This window comes from Alnus glutinosa, chromosome 4 (genome assembly GCF_958979055.1).
Source record: "Alnus glutinosa chromosome 4, dhAlnGlut1.1, whole genome shotgun sequence".
In the NCBI taxonomy this organism is placed as follows: Eukaryota; Viridiplantae; Streptophyta; class Magnoliopsida; order Fagales; family Betulaceae; genus Alnus; species Alnus glutinosa.
Window position 1 is genome coordinate 9,501,825 of NC_084889.1, and position 17,633 is coordinate 9,519,457.

At 35.4% G+C, this 17,633-nt stretch overlaps 1 protein-coding gene across 1 annotated transcript; it reads right to left on the bottom strand.

Moving 5' to 3' along the window:
• Positions 1-16,304: 16,304 nt before the first annotated feature.
• On the bottom strand, positions 16,305-17,259 carry LOC133867442 (transcription factor HEC1-like). The gene has a single exon (XM_062304208.1). The coding sequence runs from the start codon at positions 17,112-17,114 to the stop codon at positions 16,380-16,382; it is 735 nt and encodes a 244-aa protein (XP_062160192.1). The 5' UTR covers positions 17,115-17,259; the 3' UTR covers positions 16,305-16,379.
• Positions 17,260-17,633: the final 374 nt, after the last annotated feature.

Consider the following 17,633-nt stretch of genomic DNA (forward strand, 5'->3'; position numbering starts at 1 on the left):
TTACGCCATTAATTCTTGTGGTATGTCATAATTATTTTTTACTCACTATGGTTTAAAAAGTGTATGAGAGGTCCTTGTAATATGCAATAATTACGTTTTACTCCGAATTTGTTAGCTCTATACTCAGCGACACGTGTCATCATCTTATTGGCGACACGTGTCCATCTTAATAAAAAAATATAAAAATTTATTAAAAAATAAATAAATAAACTTCTTTAAAAAAAAAGAAAGGGAAAAGTACACATAACCCCCTCAAACTACTACATCATTGTCAATGTACCTCCCAAACTACCAATTGTGTCAATCTCCTCCCTTAAACTACCAGAAAATGTCAATTTTCCCCTAATAACAAAAATGTCTTTCATAACATTATTAAAATAAAATAAAAACTTTAAAAAAATTATTAAAAAAATATAAAATAACAAAAAATTATTCCAAAAAAAAAATTAAATTTTAAAACTGTTTTTTATTATTTTTTTTAAATAATAATTTTCATTTTTTTCCCTTTTTTCTTTTAAAAAAATTGTTCTTTTTCGTTTTTTTAATTAAATAAAAACTGGTTTTCTTTTCATTTGTTTTATTTTTTAAAAAATAAATAAATAAATTTCAGTTATTTTTTGTTTTTTCGTTTTTTTTTCTTTAAAAAAAATGTTCTTTTTCGTTTTTTAATTTAATAAAAACTGGTTTTTTTTCATTTGTTTTTTTAAAAATAAATAAATAAATAAATTTCAGTTATTTTTTGTTTCTTTGTTTTTTTTTCTTTAAAAAAATTTGTTATTTTTCGTTTTTTAATTTAATAAAAACTGGTTTTTCTTTTTTATTTTTTTCATTTGATTTTTTTTAAAAAAAAATTCAGTTATTTTTTGTTTACTTTTTAAAAAAAAATTAAAAAATTTGTTCTTTTTTTTAAATATTTTTTTCTCGTTTTTTATTTAATTTTTTTTATTTAATTTTTTTAGTTTTAGTTTTAATTTTTTTTGAATTTATGAGGACATTTTTGCCTTATTCAAAAAAAATTAGGATCATTTTTGTATGTTTGTTGGTCTTAGGAGGGACATTGACATTTTCTGGTAGTTTAAGGGGGGAGATTGACACAATTGGTAGTTTATGGGGTACATTGACAATTGAATGGTAGTTTAAGGGGATTATGTGTACTTTTCCAAAAAAAAAAAAAAAAAAAGAAAAAAGGGTAGGCTTGGGGTGGCTGGGCCACCCCCAATGGCCTGGGGGTGGCCGTGCGCCACCCCCGGACCACCCCAGGCGGCCACTCCCTTGCCCCCATTTTTGTTTTGTTTTTTTTTTTTTTTTTTTGAATTTTAATTTTTTTTTAAAAAAAGTTTTTTTTTTAATAAATTTATATTATTTTATTAAGATTGGACATGTCAGAGCCATGTGTCACCAATAAGATGACGACACATGGCATTTTACGGAATCTGTTAAAAATTTTAACAGAATTTGACGCCAGGGATCGATTTGTAATTATTGCATATCAGAGGGATCTCTCATGAACTTTTTAAACCATATGGAGTGAAAAATAATTATAGCATATTACAGGGACCAACGGTGCAATTATCCCTAGAAAAAAGATAATAAGTTATCATTATTGATAATATTATAATTAAGATTTGAATGTTAGACATAGTTTGTTATTATTATTAATAACATTAAAAGTAGTTTATTTTAATTAGTCTTTTATTTAATTGTTATCAAACATTTCCGTATGTTATTGTAAATTATCCTACTAAATTTTTTTATAATTTTTGTTAATTTTCCATCACCCGTTACACGTAACAAAATATATCGATCTCCATAATTGCTCTAATTGAATACTTTTTTGGATGCTCCTAATTATTAAAGAAAATAAATAACTTAAATTTTGATGATTTTTCAAGATCAAATATAATGTTCTTTGACCATAATTTTTTGTGCTTGGCTGGGAGTTCCTTGAAGCGTTTTTTTCAGTGTGTGTTGAGCATGGGTTGGAGCCTTTGGATTGATTTGTGAACGTATTGCATGCAGAATTAGCCCCAATCGATCTGTTTGTCTCGAAGGCCCAACTAAAAAGACTTGAACCCACAAGGCTTCTCTCTCCAGGCTTGAGCAGAAATTCATTCCAAATAGCTCAGCCATGGAAGACCTCATTGGGCCGAAAAAAACGTGGTTAAATTCCTCGAATATAAGATATAATAATTGCTGAATATCATTTTATGCCCACCAAAAGATGATACAACTGATCACAGTGGAAAAGAGCAACGCCTTTTAACTCTACAGGAACAAATTGCTTGTTATTGAAACCAAAATAAATAAATAAAATAAAAAGATCTCTTCTCATTGATTTTTTGATGGTCGTGTCACTGGTAAGACCTGTAAGATCTGGAGAAATTGCCAACGTGTTTAATTCTTCGGCTGGTCCATACAGGGCTGTGAGAGTTTAATAATAGAAGGTAAAAAAAATAAAAAATAAAAAACAAAATTTTGTGAAAATTTAATAAAAGTCTACTTTAATAAACTCTCTATAATTTTTTTATTTTGGCTTTTGTCAGAATTTCACTTTAAATTTGGCTTACAAATTTCATGAGCTATTGAATATTTAATCATTTCTCTCTCCTTTCACTTTACTTTTCACTTTTCTTCTCTCCTTATTTGTTAGGAGCGGTTGCTTAAAACCAACAAAAAATTAATATCTAGTTGAAATAGATAAATATTTGAAAAGTTTGATGTAGCAAGTTTGTTAAAAGTAGTAGTTAAAATAACAAAAGTAAATTTTTTTTATTTAAAATTTAAAAAAATTTAGAGAGTTTACTATGAATGCTCTAACCGGTAGAAGTTGTGAATACAACTAAAGGCAACCAAAAGTTCTTAGTTTCATACCAGCTTGTGAAGGAGCTTGTGAGACTACGAGATAACTAAACAAGCAGCGAAGGAATGCCCACCATTAATGACTGTAAGACAAATAGTAGTAAGGACATTTTTTTTGTGGTCTGGATCTAGATCTGAATTTTTTTTTTTTTTTTTTTTTTTTTTTTTTTTGCACTAAAAGAGCTCCACCAGAAGAGAGCCAGAGCAGTAGGAGTAGAGGACATTAAGATCGACCAAATGGAACCAAAATGAGAGACGACACATGCAACCCACTCATGCCACAAAGGATGCACGCAAGTGAGCGGGAATCAGCGAAGAATGGAGTGACCGACAATGGTGGAGAAGAGGGGCGTCAGGCGTGACTGGTGTAGGCGAAGAGAATTGCATTAGATTTGGCATCCAAATCCCAAACAAAAGAGAAGAAACAAGTAGAAAGGAGAAGGAAGTGAGAGAATGGGAAGAGGTGAAAGAAGAGGTATTTGGATAAGGGTGCTAGGAGGAGAGAAGAGTAGGGAGCTCTTCCCTCCTCCCAGGCTGAGATGTGGGGAGGCTTTGTAAAGGGATCGGAGAGGGTTTTTTTTTTTTTTTTAGAGAGAAATTTTTTTTTTTCAAGAGATTTTTTTGTTTTTTTTTTTTTCAAGAGAGGTTTTGGAGAGAGTTCAATAGTCTTGGATGAAATTTTTCTCTCTTTTTAAAACAAATAAACATACTTTTTAAAAAGTAATTCTCATATAGCATATATATGCTTAATGAAAGAAAGAAAAGAAGGTACGCGTCTTCTATTCATAGGTTCAACAAGCTAAACAAAAGCTTGACAAGAGAACCAATATTAAACTTAAGTTTGAATTATCACCAAAAAATTGCATACAAATATACTCACATGCGCATAAATCGTATCGAAGTATAACTTTGTAAGTGCGAGATTGAACCCATAAGGATTTGTGCAATCGTCGGAAAACTAACCAAATCTAACTAAGTTAATCCTAATCTAGTTCAATAAAAATATATTTGCTCATAGCAAGGCAATCACTGCACTCGGAAGGTTCGACTACCACCTTGGTGGAATAGTCGTTCAGCGAACAAGGTACATTGTAGCCTATAAAGGGCTAGGAGATACCCTAATAAAAAAAAAATTAAACATGCAATTAATCTGAACAAAATTGAATTTTTAAAGCAATAAAGTTCAAGATAAAATGAATCAAAGGTAAACTAAAATTAAATTACTAAACTAAATTAATAAAAGTGAGATTTGAGGAAATTCATGAAAAACATAAGCTCATTTGGCAAATTGGTTTCTGTTTTTATGTTTGAGAATTGTTTTTAAGAACAAAAACAAAAAATCGTTCTCTGTTGTTTTTTCATTAAAAAAGTGTTTGGCAAACAGTTTTTGAAAACAAAAAACAGGATCTAAGGCGTTTGGACAATTGTTTTCAAAACAATTTTCACTTAAGAAGAAAATAGAAAACTGTTTGGCGTTTTATATATTTTTTGTTTTTTTTTTTCATTTATTAGGTGATTTCCAAACAGAATTTTGTCAAATTTATATGTGATTAGACTTGATAGCATGAATGAGAAAAGTATATACACGTTGAGAGAATTCAGATGTGAATTGAATCAAATTTTCGCTTCCGTAATCTGATTTTGTCCCATTCAAACGATTGGAATCATAATTATGTTCTAATTCCAATCCCAAAGAGAATTGGGATACAATAGTCATTCTATTCCATAACTTCAATTCCTTGAAGCAATCAGACCCCAGAAGAAAGTCGAAACCTGGCGTTAATATGTACGAATCATATAAAAGAGAGCTCCTTTGCGTGAGTATTTGCAATTTAGAAAAAACGACTACAGCCTACAGGAGAATGCAGGCCCAACTGGAGAATGAGAATAACAAAAATCCTACATGCTTTTATAATAAGATCGAGAATAGTGCATGAATGATAGTACCTGCGAGAGCGAAGAGGAAGGAGACAAGCGGAACGAAAGAGACAGTGGAGGGAGGCTTCACAGTCAGAAAAGCTCTTGCAGTGATTGCTGCAAAGTTCATGTGCTTCCAATTAACCAAACCAAACCAAATCCATACATCACATTGCTTTTTGAATTAGAAACAAAATTGAGAGATAGAGTGGGAGACACAGAGAGAAAGAAAGTACTGCAGTAGAGAAAATGATGCCATTGCAGCCATGGATGATGGATTTTGAAGAAAGGACAAAAGATATAGGCTGATGCGCGAGAGAAATCATCACCGCAGATTTGGTTGAAGGAGGAAACAGAGAGGTTGTTTAGGCGTGTTTTTATTTTCATGGTTTTTGCTTTAAAAAAAATATACCAAACGGTTTGGAAACCGGTTTAAACACATTTCCTGTTTTGAAAGCTGTTTCCAAACAGGTTGCCAAACAGGATAGTTTTTTTTTGTTTTCAGAAACTGTTTTAGAAAACAGTTTGCCAAACTTTTTTTTAACGAAAAAACAACAGAAAATGATTTTCTATTTTTGTTCTCAAAAACAGTTTTTAGAAACAAAAATAAAAACTAATTTGCCAAACGAGCTCTTAGAGACTCTAGGGATCCACCTAACAATCTATTACGTATTATTGAGACATATATTTTCTTCTCAACTAGGTAGAGAATCAACTCTTCTAGTCGATAGATAAAACAATTAAGTGCAAGGAAAAATCAAACGATTAATTCTAAGTCACCCTAAGTAACCTTGTTCGAATGGTTTTTGATTAGTCTTCGAATGGGACTCTGGAATCTCATCTCGTTCGAACAAGACATTATCTAGTTTTAACGATATTATTGTTCATCTTCTTCTCCAAATTTCTCTTTGCCCAAGCTTATATTTTTCCTCAACTTTTGACCTCCATAATGTTCTAGAACACAAAATATATACTCCTTTACCTCTTTAACACCATTTTCAATTACAAAATTACAGATTTTACTTTCCAAAAACCTTTATTTATTCTCTCCCCATTTCTTTCCAAGAAACCCAATTTCAAACAACTCATCCATTACAACACAAATGTCACAAAACTCTCTTACCTCGCCTTCAAACTCCTTTTATACTTGCTTTCTTCAAAGACTCAAGATTCCTCAAGAAAGGTTTGAACTTTGTTCATAGAAGAGCCATTCTCTTCCACTCTTCAACCAAAATATCACCATTATCTTCACACATATGCGTGCGTGCACACATACAATTAACTTCGAAAATGACAAACCATGCATAAGAAATTGCTTAAACTTCATCAACATCAGTAACTCCGAAAATGACAAACCATGCACAAGAAATCACTTAAACTTCAGGGAAGCTAAGAGAAAAGTAATTAAATTCTTATCCTTGAAGCTTGGTCCAACCTCTTTGCTCCAAGAACACAAAAATATCTCACCTCTCTCTCTCTCTCTTTCGCAAGTATGGAGAAATGGGGTAGCCACAAATGAACCAAATCTTAAAACCCTCTTTTTATGGGTCATGGATCATGGCCTGTATTGGCTGTATAGCACTGCTAGACCATCTAGTTAGAACACATGGGATTTGGGCTCGTTCGAACAAGACCTCACTTAAAATGTTACACGTCCCCAAATGTGTCGTAATTCTTGTCCCTTTCAAACAAGATTGAGTTTCGTTCGAACAACAAGTATGCATATTGGGGGCATTATCGCATAGCTAGCGTACAGTGAAACAAGCAGTACAACTTTTGCCATGAGTTTCATAATCGCACGTATGTCCCGAATCCAAAAAGCTCTTTTCAAAGCCAGCGCAGGTTGTGTCCACCTAGCAAAGCTCGGTGAGTGTTGTTTTCAGGCTCAAAATTTATTATTTTTCACTATGAAAATAATGTTTCCAATGTTTTCATGTCTTTTTGGGAAACATGTTTTTAACTTTATTTGCTCCAATAGTCATTTGCCTAAGTATTTCCTTTTAGGCACCAATTTGAACACCATACGTATTCTTACCGAATTTTGTAATTAGTTTTACATTTTATCTATATATTTGAAGTGGGGTGTTACATCTTACCATAAGAATATTTTGAAAGAACATTTATTTATGTTTTAAGGTGAATGCTGATAATATATATATATATATATATATATATATATATATATATATATATATATATATATATATATATATATATATAAGGAGAAGAGAGATGGCCACACCTACGAAAGAATAGGGATATAAGGAGAAGAGAGATGGCCACACCTACGAAAGAATAGGGTGGCCGTATGGTCACCTCCAATATATGGAAGAGATGAGATAGTTGCGCATCCACCCCCAAGCAAACAGAGGTGGATTTGTGAAGATATTACATGGATAATGAGTTCTATGTTGATTGCTTACTAGGTAAGACTATGCTTTATAAGTAGTTTCATTTATTTCATATTAAGTGATACTGTTTTTTAAATTGTTTTAGGGAGTTCCAATTGTAATTTCAACTAGTTCTTTGAGAGTAATAGCGTAAATGTGACTGTCACTTTTCTTAGACTGTGACACCCACCCCTAGCTCCTAAGTTTTTCTTATTCTTTTGGGAAAACTTCACAAAAGGGTATCGAACTATAGACCGTTTTGACGGAAGGACACTAAACTTCAAAAACTGTCGAACTCGGGTATTCAATTATCATAAACCCTCACTTTAGGGTATTCCGTCTGGTTTAGGCGTTAAAACCAAACGGAATTGCAATCAAGTGACATACACGTGACTTTTTTGGCCGTTTCTACCCGTTTTGCCCCCAACCTAAACGCTATGTTTTGCATGTATCATTCGACCGTTTTGTATATTAAATCATCACTACTCCTGCTTCCCTCCTAAGCCCAACACTTCCTCTGGTTCTAGCGTAAGCTACATACTGCCCACCATTGTGAAAAATTCCAAGTTTTTTCGGACCCATATTCGGTTCAACAAGAAGACCCAGCTGAGCAGTCAAGCGACAGTGCTGAAATGGAGCAAATGTCCGACAGTGAATCGAGCGAGTCAAGAGCTAACAATCCACTGTGCAAATGTGGATTGAAATCATCGACGTGGACATCCTTCACAGAACTGTATATACAGGAGATAGTCCGATTGCACGGAGTACCCGAATCAATAGTGTCAGACAGAGATCCTCGTTTCACGTCCAGATTCTGGAAGAGTTTACAAGAAGCAATGGGTACCAAATTGCGATTTAGTACCGCCTATCATCCTCAGACTGATGGACAATCAGAGAAGACCATTCAGACCCTAGAAGATATGTTACGAGCTTGCGTACTGGATTTCAGTGGTAGTTGGGCGCGCTATCTTCCTTTGGTGGAATTCTCCTACAACAACAGTTTTCAAGCTAGCATTGGGATGGCACCGTACGAAGCATTGTATGGGCGGAAGTGTCGTTCTCCGCTTTATTGGGATGAGTTAGGTGAACGGAGAATTTTAGGACCAGATATTGTGCACGACACTTTAGATAAGGTTGTGTTAATCCGACAAAGATTGTCAACTGCTCAAGATCGACAAAAGAGCTATGCAGATGTACGTCGAAGATCTCTAGAATTTTCAGAAGGCGACAATGTGTTTCTTAGAGTGTCACCTATGAAGGGAGTCACTAGATTCGGCAAGAAAAAGAAATTGAATCCTCGCTTTGTGGGACCGTTCGAAATCTTGGAAAGAGTAGGCCCGGTAGCATATCGATTGGCGTTACCACCAAGTCTAGCTGGAGTACACGATGTTTTTCATGTCTCTATGTTGAGAAAATACATTCCTGATCCATCGCATGTCCTCAAGTACGAGCCCTTACAGTTACAAGAAAATCTAACCTATGAGGAAATTCCAGTGAAACTATTGGATCACAAAGTTCAAGAATTGCGCACTAAAAGTATACCGTTGGTGAAAGTTTTATGGAGGAATCATGAAATTGAAGAAGCATCGTGGGAATTAGAAGATGAGATACGCAAGAAATACCCATCCTTATTTATTGAGAGTTTATAGATTATAAGGTATGCAGTAGCGAATAAGTGTTATTGTTTTTGATAATGTAGCTCGTTTATTTAGAATAAGCAAATTTCGAGGACGAAATTTTTATAAGGAGGGAAGGTTATAACACCCCATAATAATAATAATAATAATAATAATAATAATAATAATAATAATAATAATAATTAAAATATTTAATAATAAGATGCTGGAAGATTAAAAAAAATATATATATAGCAGATTAAAGGGACTTGGCAAGTTTGTAGCTTCATATTTTTTATGGACGTGTTTGATCTGCGTATTCTGCACGTAAGTGACTTCTTCTTCTCCAAGTAATTTTCTACTGGTCATCTGCTTAAAAAGGGCTGTGCTTATTTTTTTTCTGCACGTCTTACCTTAGCTGAACTAAGAAGCTCTTAATCAGAGAAAATTCTTCAGGTAATTTCTTCTAAGTTTTAGTGCACATTCTTTGTTCTCTAGCTCTTTAATATTTTTGGTATATACATATTATTGTTTATTTATTTCTTTTCCAGTTTTCTTTCTATTCTCTCTATGCCCGTGCGTGTCCCAGACCTTATCCTCAAGTTATATATTTTTTTTTCTTTCCTTTCTTCTTCTTTTCCTTCCTCTTTTCTTCTTCCTTCTCTGCTTGTTCTTCTTCGTTTTCTCCTTGCACCAACTGAGAGGGAGACGAGAGTGGAGATGAGGGAGAGATGTGTGTGTGTGACCGTGAGAGGGAGGGGAGGAAGGAAGAGGACACAGCCGGTGGGTTGGCCACCGGACTGGGCGGACGACGACGCCGGACCGGCAAGCCACGGTCCCGCGCCGGCGACGTCCCTGGTGGCTTTTTCCGATGACTTTGCCAGTACCCATACCTTTGGAAGCCAAATTTCTCCTTGGGTAAGTGAAAATCTTAGTCTTTATCAATTTTTAGTTGATTTTTGAGAAGAATTTAGAGTAAGATTCGTTGGGTAGGCTGAATGGGTTTTGAACAGAATTGTTTTTTTTTCTTCAGATGGGTATAACCTGCGAAGACTCTTCTCTGTCTATTTTTTTTTTGGTTGGCTTTGTGGGTTCGGTTGGTTGGAAGGAGGTTGGCTGTGGGTTTTTGTGACTCTCAGTAGAAGGAGTGGCCTTGCTAGTGTACTGATTTGGGTTGCAATTCAGTCGTGTGTTGACTGATTCGTGATATTCTTCCCTGTGTTGGATTTGTGATATTCTGATTTTGAGTATGTGCTTGGGTGTGATGTTGTATGACCGAATCCATGTAATTTAGAAACAAGATTTTCCTCTGTTTTAGTCATTTTCTCTGTTGACTAAATTTGAGTAGGCTAGTTTGATTGGTCTTTATTATCGATTTTGGATTGATAGTTGGGTATATTAATAATTGAGGACTAATATGTTTTAAAATGGTTATTTTACTAGCTAATTTGGTACTGGATCAGTGGGCTTTTAAATTAGTATAAATAAAATGATAGTGTAAGTATAAGCTCTAAATTAGATTTTAAGGTTTATAATTAACTGTTATAAACGGTTTTCTAACTTTAGAATATCCTCTAAAAAATTCACCCTTGTGTTTTGTTTAGGAAAAAGCTTAATCTTGTCGTTAAGAGCAAATCCAGATAAGGGGATACAACACCGAAAAACCCCCAACAAGATTTTACTACAAATCTTTTGAGAAAAGTGTTGGGGAATTTTACAAGGCATTTACTCATGTGAATTTAATTATATCAATGTTAAGCTTTATTTAATTATGTGTTATTATTCATGCAATTTTGTGCATAAATTTACAGTTATGATTAAGAGCATTTTAAAAGTTATGGATTATACCTACTTACAGCTATGAGAAAGAGCGATTCAAAGATTTGATTATAGAGTATTCTAAAGTTTATGATTTACATAGTTTTGAATGAAAAAGAGGATCTAAAGTTTAAAGTCTGCACATGACTATAGTTATAAAAACGGCTCTTACAATTTTAAAGTAAAGTATACAGTTATAGCAGAGCCTACAGTATTACAGAAAACGTTCATGTACAGTAATTGTTTAAATCCTGAGGCACTACTACAGTTAAGATCAGTACCATATAGGGTAGCAAGGCAAGCATACCAAAATATGGTGTGTGCTACCGGCCGGGGTTGGCCTTCACCTAGGGAAGATCCCCAACCCGGCGACTCTTCTCTGTGATGACAGGCTGAGTCTATAGGTCCATTGGACAAAGCCAACGTGCGCCGCTCACGGGAACTGGCGGTGTAGAATCTATAAAAGGTAAACCACAGCCACAGTTTTAAAAGAAAATAGATGAATTTACTTGATCATACCTCATATTATTATTCATGTTTCTCGTTTATCTATTTTAAGTGCGGTTAATTATATATATGAATTCAGTTTTAATTGTGCATTCAATTATTTTGTATAAACTGTCTTTATGCATAATAGATGATTTTATAGCATGTTTTATTTTCCTGTTGTTGATATTTCCTTACTGAGTTGTCGAACTCACCCCTTTTCCTTATAACTTTTTTCAGATGAAGGTTTATGTAATAGTCATGAGGGGAGGAGTACCAGTAGGACTCCTGGTTGTCAGTGATCCACAAATCTAGCCCCATCCGTGGGCAACCTGGACTTACTGTACTGTGGACTAGCTGAAGATGTAGATTTTTGTAAATAGTAGCAGTTTTAGTACCTGGGGACTCCTTCGTGGACAATGGACTGTAGAGCTGATAGATCATCATAGTACAGTTTTATTTTGTGATGGAAACTGTACTCATTTCAGTCCTTTAACTTATGCGGTGGTTTTCTAGCAATGTGGATTGCTAGCTTTTGTATTACCACTTCACTTTTGAGTTGTAAATAACCTTGAGCCCCAGTGTAAAATTTTGATACTGTTATCATAGTTAGTATAAATAGTAATACTACTCGTGTCTTGAAACTCTCCGTCTTTATTTACTTATTTATTTATCTTTTAGTTCGCGTTTCCCTTATTTCCCAAAACGGGAGCGTGACAACACATCCTGAAGGCTTAGTACGAGGCCCTGTACATATTAAAACCAAATACACAGTCATTGAAATATCATATAAAATTATATACAAAAAACAATGGTGAGGAGATTACCTTCTGTCTATCTGAAATGAAGGTCCATCCATGTGGACTACAGCCAAGATCTCCCAATAATGCCTCGAGAAACCAAGTCCAGCTATCCTTGGTCTCCGCCTCTATCACCGCTATAGAAATTGGATACATGTTATTATTAGCATCCCTTCCAACAGCTGCCATTAACTGCCCCTTGTAAACCCCCTTCAAGAAGCAAGCATTTAGACCTATCATAGGCCTACATCCATCATTGAATCCTTTTTTCATGGCTGCGAAGGATACATACATCCTTTGGAATCTACAAGGCACCTCAGGCATAGGTCTCTCAACCATCAAAATAACGCAGCTCCCAACGTTTGTGCTTCTTATCGTACACAATAATCCCATAGACGATAGTATTGCTCCCCCAACTTTCCAAGTATGGACTCTTGTGCCTTCTTCCTTGCCCTATACAAAGAACTATCGTGGACATCAACATTCCACTTCTTCTCCTTTTTCTTGAGGACATCTATAGGCATATTCGGCTGATCCCTAAAACTATCCATGCACCACTCAGCTATCCGGTTTGAAGTGATCAAGTGATTCTTGTATCTCCTGGCACATGTATGTTTGGGCTTAATTGAAATCTGCATGAATGTCGCATCATCCTTCAATTGCCTTCCATAAACTCTGCATTTACATTTCTTGTCTGCACACACTGCAATAAGTTTCTTCCTTGAATTCTTTTGGTAAGCCAAGTCCTTCCCCTTCAATACATTGGCTTGTTTAATGGCTTTTCTAAACTCATAGACATCATTAAAAGTGCTACCTGGCATCAGAGTAGGATTTAGCATATCTTCTGCACTAAATGGCACCCTCTTTTGGACACAGACCCGTTTTTTAGACTCAACCTCATCCGCATCCTCTTCATCACTAGGAGTAGGAGAGACCAATACACCACTTTTGCTTTCTGAATAAGAACCATCCTCACCCCTTTCATTACCATCCTCGACAGCCTCATGTTCAAACCCTTGATCTACTCCTACTTCAGCTCTCCCCACCTCTAGATCTACACCATCTTATTCTTCTACTCCAAACCCTTGATCTCCTCCTAATTCAGCTTCTTCTCCTTCATCAGCATCTAATCCAACTCCTGTATGGTCATCACCATCTAACTCAGAGGCATCGGAGTCATCACTTAGAACCTCATCCCAAAAACCATCAGTTCTGTATACATTATGTTGCTCATATTCCTCTTCCCCTTCCTCATCAACACCATCATCTTCTCCTTCTAAATCTACATGTACATCAACTGCAACAAAAGCAACCAAGTATAGCTCTACAATTCCATGTCCAATGTAGTGCTCCAACATTTGAAGGACATCATGGTCAGAACACAGAAGCCGTAGCCCTTCATCTAAACTCTTGGTAGGTATATTGTAATAAATTAGGTCACCAGAAACATACCCATAAGTCTTAGCTACTCTTTCTACCTCAACAAATGACACCTCGTCGCTGTCATATGTGTCAGGGTGATGTGCTACATCCCCACCTACATAGTTGACCCTATGTTCCCTATTGAACCGACCACCATAATGCACCTCAAACATTATCAATTCTGGATACATTGTCCTAGAAAAGTAAAAATACAGCGACAAGTCCTAGTGAGCAGATTTAAACAAACAAAAGCATACTTAAACAAACAAAGTAAAGACATTGGGTCCACAAATAGCTTTATTCCTAATACAATACAACAATATTAAATAGTCCAAATGAGTCCAAAAAACAAAATACAAACAATTTCCCGACAGTGGCAAACTCAACAGGACCCACCCACTGACCAAAACAACCATATAAATTATCAACCTTTTATGCATCATAACCACAACAAATCCTAAACTAGATAATATCGACAACATGGGACCACACCCTTTCGACAACATCAAGAAGACCCAGACGTTGACAATGGTCCCGAAACAGACTCAACCAATGTGGTTCCAAAACAAACTCAACCGCGGGAAAAGTATGAGAAAACAAACTTAACACGTTTAACATTTCAATAAAAAACCAGAATCCCTAATTACATTTACAAAATAAAGGAATACCACACAAATTAGGGTTACATAACTAAACTTCTACAGTGAAAGTAACAAAATATTTCATTACCTTTTTGTGAAGAAAACCTTAATGCCTTGATTCTTGTGTGTATTGCCGAACCTCACTACGGGGAACCAGCGTTGTTAGGGTTCTTCTCAAAATATTGTCAAACGGGGGGAATTCGGTTTTCACGAGAGTTCGAATACGATTTGGGGAAAAATCTGATTTTAAAATGGGATTTAATATACAAAACGGTCGAATGATATATGCAAAACGTAGCATTTAGGTTGGGGGTAAAACGGGTAGAAACGGCCGAAAAAGTCACGTGTATGTCACGTGATTGCAATTTCATCTGGTTTTAACACATAAACCAGACGGAATACCTTAAAGTGAGGGTTTATGATAATTGAATACTCGGGTTCGACAGTTTTTGAAGTTTAGTGTCATTCCGTTAAAACGGCCTATAGTTCGATACCCTTTTGTGAAGTTTCTCCTATTCTTTTTCTTTTTGTGCGCATGATGTGACAAGCTAAATTAATCAAGTGGCATCGCATTGGTAGTTGTGACATAATAAGTCCACATAACAGATGGGCCGCTAAGTATTTAGATTGTAAGGTGATAAAAAGATCGATTTGAAACTTGCATAAAACAAAAGGAGTTAACTGTCCAAATTGGAAACCTAAGATTAAACTAAAATCGCAAGAAAATTTAAGGAATAATTTTAATTTTTCTCGTAAAATAGAGGAGCATATGTTTACATTTAAATTACCTTATATACAGTCCTTGCATTTATATATATATATATATATATATATATATATATATACACTCGCAATTGGGCTAGAAAAATCTAGAAATTTGGAATGTCCGACGTGGACAGCCACGTTAGGTGTTTTGTAAAGGTCCAACCGGGTTGACCATGTAGATTGAGATCACGTGTTGGGGTGTTGACGGAAAACGACGTCATCGCCGTGCCTAATCGTAAAAGCACCACCGCTATGTCAGACGTTCACGTGTATTTCCCATGCATTCTCATTGGGATTGACCTTCTGCCTCCTTTCCATTGAATGTGAAAGGGCAAAACGGTGATAAACTCACGCGACAGTGCATAAAAATTATCGTGCACTCCATTTCAACCACTTACAGCCATTGTATCTGTAATTCTGTGCTTTTTGATTGGTTCTTTTAGCATTTAATTTTGTGCATTCTATTATCCTTCTCTTTTTCTCATCAACCAACGGAGGAAAGAGAGAGCCTAGGAAAAAAAAAATTGAAAAAAAAAATACAATAGAAATTGCTAAATTGTATATCTCCAATAATATTAGTTATTTTAACTACTCAAAATACATATTTTTCTATTTCAGTTACTAATTTTTCAATACAAATTCTAACAGATTATTTAGTACTCCTCGATCTCTACTTTCTTTTAATATTATTTTTCAATGTTTTACAAATAAAGATCATAAGAGTAAAGATATAGAGAGAGCACACAATGGCTCTTTCTCTAAAAAATAATAATAATAATATTTTACTCTTATAGTGTACGTGCTACATATTCATGTAGCAAAAATTGTATTCTACCTGGAGACGTGCTATACTTAACATTTTTTTCTTTTTACAAAAGTTTATTCTGAAATGATGTGTCAATTATAGATAAGATCTATTATTTTGAAAAATGTGTCACTATCTCATAAAATTATGACACATTATTTAGGGAAAAAAAAAAATTGGAAAGTAGAGTATTTTCCTTCTACCTCTACTTCTAGACCTAATATGCTAAAAGTGAAAATTAGGTAATATTAATTAAAAATAACTATTAGATAATATTGCATATGGGTCTCATATACATGAGTCTCGCATTCAATGCGTTTTGATATAAAGTTGATGTATAGTAATATGATAGTAGAAATTAATAACACACTCACAAAAGTAAGGGCATGCATTTTTCATGCACCAACAAGTACCAAATTCTATAATCTAAAAACTGGTCCCCCAACTCGCGCGAGCCATCTCTCAGTCTCTGTCGATTTTTCCCAGCAGGCATGACATTATGACAAGATAGTTTGCACAGTCTGCCAAACCACAAACACTACAATTTTCAGGATTACAAGAATCAATCAAGACATTTACAACGAGGTTTTCTCTGCCCATGTTTCAATATTTGGAAAATTTTATTTGCAGTTTTGGACCGAATTTTGCTTGAACATAAATAGGCTGATCGATCGATGTTCAATTTGTTAAATTATTTTATAGCAAATAACATGGAATATTACAAGCCTAAAGATAATTAAAGAGATCGAATATCAACCTAGCTTGCATGACCCCTTTACAACTCCAAAAATCATCATCATTACACAAAAGTGCATTTTATATATATACTGGAACGAAATTCTCTTCTTCTTCTTCTTCAGCTAAGCATCTTCATAAGGCTGAACATTTTGAGGAGCTTGGTAAGCTTTCGCCGTTGGAGGATAAGTACTGATCCCACTTGACATGGCCACAGGGAAACCTATCCCGGTACTCGGCCGATTAGCCGCGGCTTGTTCCAGGGACTGCACCTGGGTCTTCAAGAATTTCACGTAGTGAATTGCTTCATCCAACATGGAAGCAGTGTCCATTTTCGTCCCTCCGGGGACGAGTCTTTGCAGTATTCTTATTCTCTCGCTTATTCTTTCTCTCCTATGGCGAGCGGCGACGCTTTGAGGATCCTTCGATATCTTCACGTTCCTCCGCTTCGGCGGCTTCACCGCTTCTGGGTCTATGTGGATTGGCTGCATCGCCGCTATGCGGAAGATCATCTCTCTCATCGCCGCCATAGAATTCCGCTTCTGTGACGGCGTAGAAAATGCATCTCTCCACCTCCCTCCGGCTGTGTTGAAATTGGATAAGAAAGAAGGTTGTTGAAGTGGTGTCGTATTAGTGATGGATGCAGTGGATGGGAGGTTTCCGAATGAGGGTGAAGCCATTTGTGTGTTAATATCCATATAATGTGGCAGCGCCATGCCACCAATTTTGTTGCCGGCCCCGTTGCTCGCACCAGAAAGCTCCGGCAGGTGTTGAAATTCAGTGAACTCGCGAAGCTTGTCCATCTCCATCAGCATCATCATCTCCATCTGGTCGTCCGACTTTAACTGGCCCATATCCATGGCTTAGCGTACTCTTTGAGGTTAAAAAAGAAAAAGAAAAGAGCAGTTAAAGACTGAAAAGAACTGAGGAGCAGATGGGCAGAGGGATGGGGAAGATAAGAGAAGTCGCAGAGTAAGAGTTTTATCAGACAGTTCAGTGAGGGAAAGAAACCCAAGGGTTTAGAAAGAAGAAATGAAGGGAAACGTATAAAAAAGTGATATCGGGAACAGACCATCAGTGTAGTGGCCAGACTATATATAACAAGTGGTTCAATATTATATAGTAAAATAATGCTTCACAATTTCTTGCCCTTTGGCTATTGCCTATTGTAAGGTTTTTCAACTCTCCTTTTTCCTTTCCTTCAATTATTTTTCTTTTCTTTCTTTTGGCATGAGATAACCTCCTCCTTTTTTTTTGTTGGCTTCAACGTAAAGTTAATTTAAAACTACCACATGATTATGCTACCTCGAGGAGCATCATAGGTGCATATTTATCATCTACACCATTAAATTGTGGGCGAAAGTTGTCAAGATATGAGC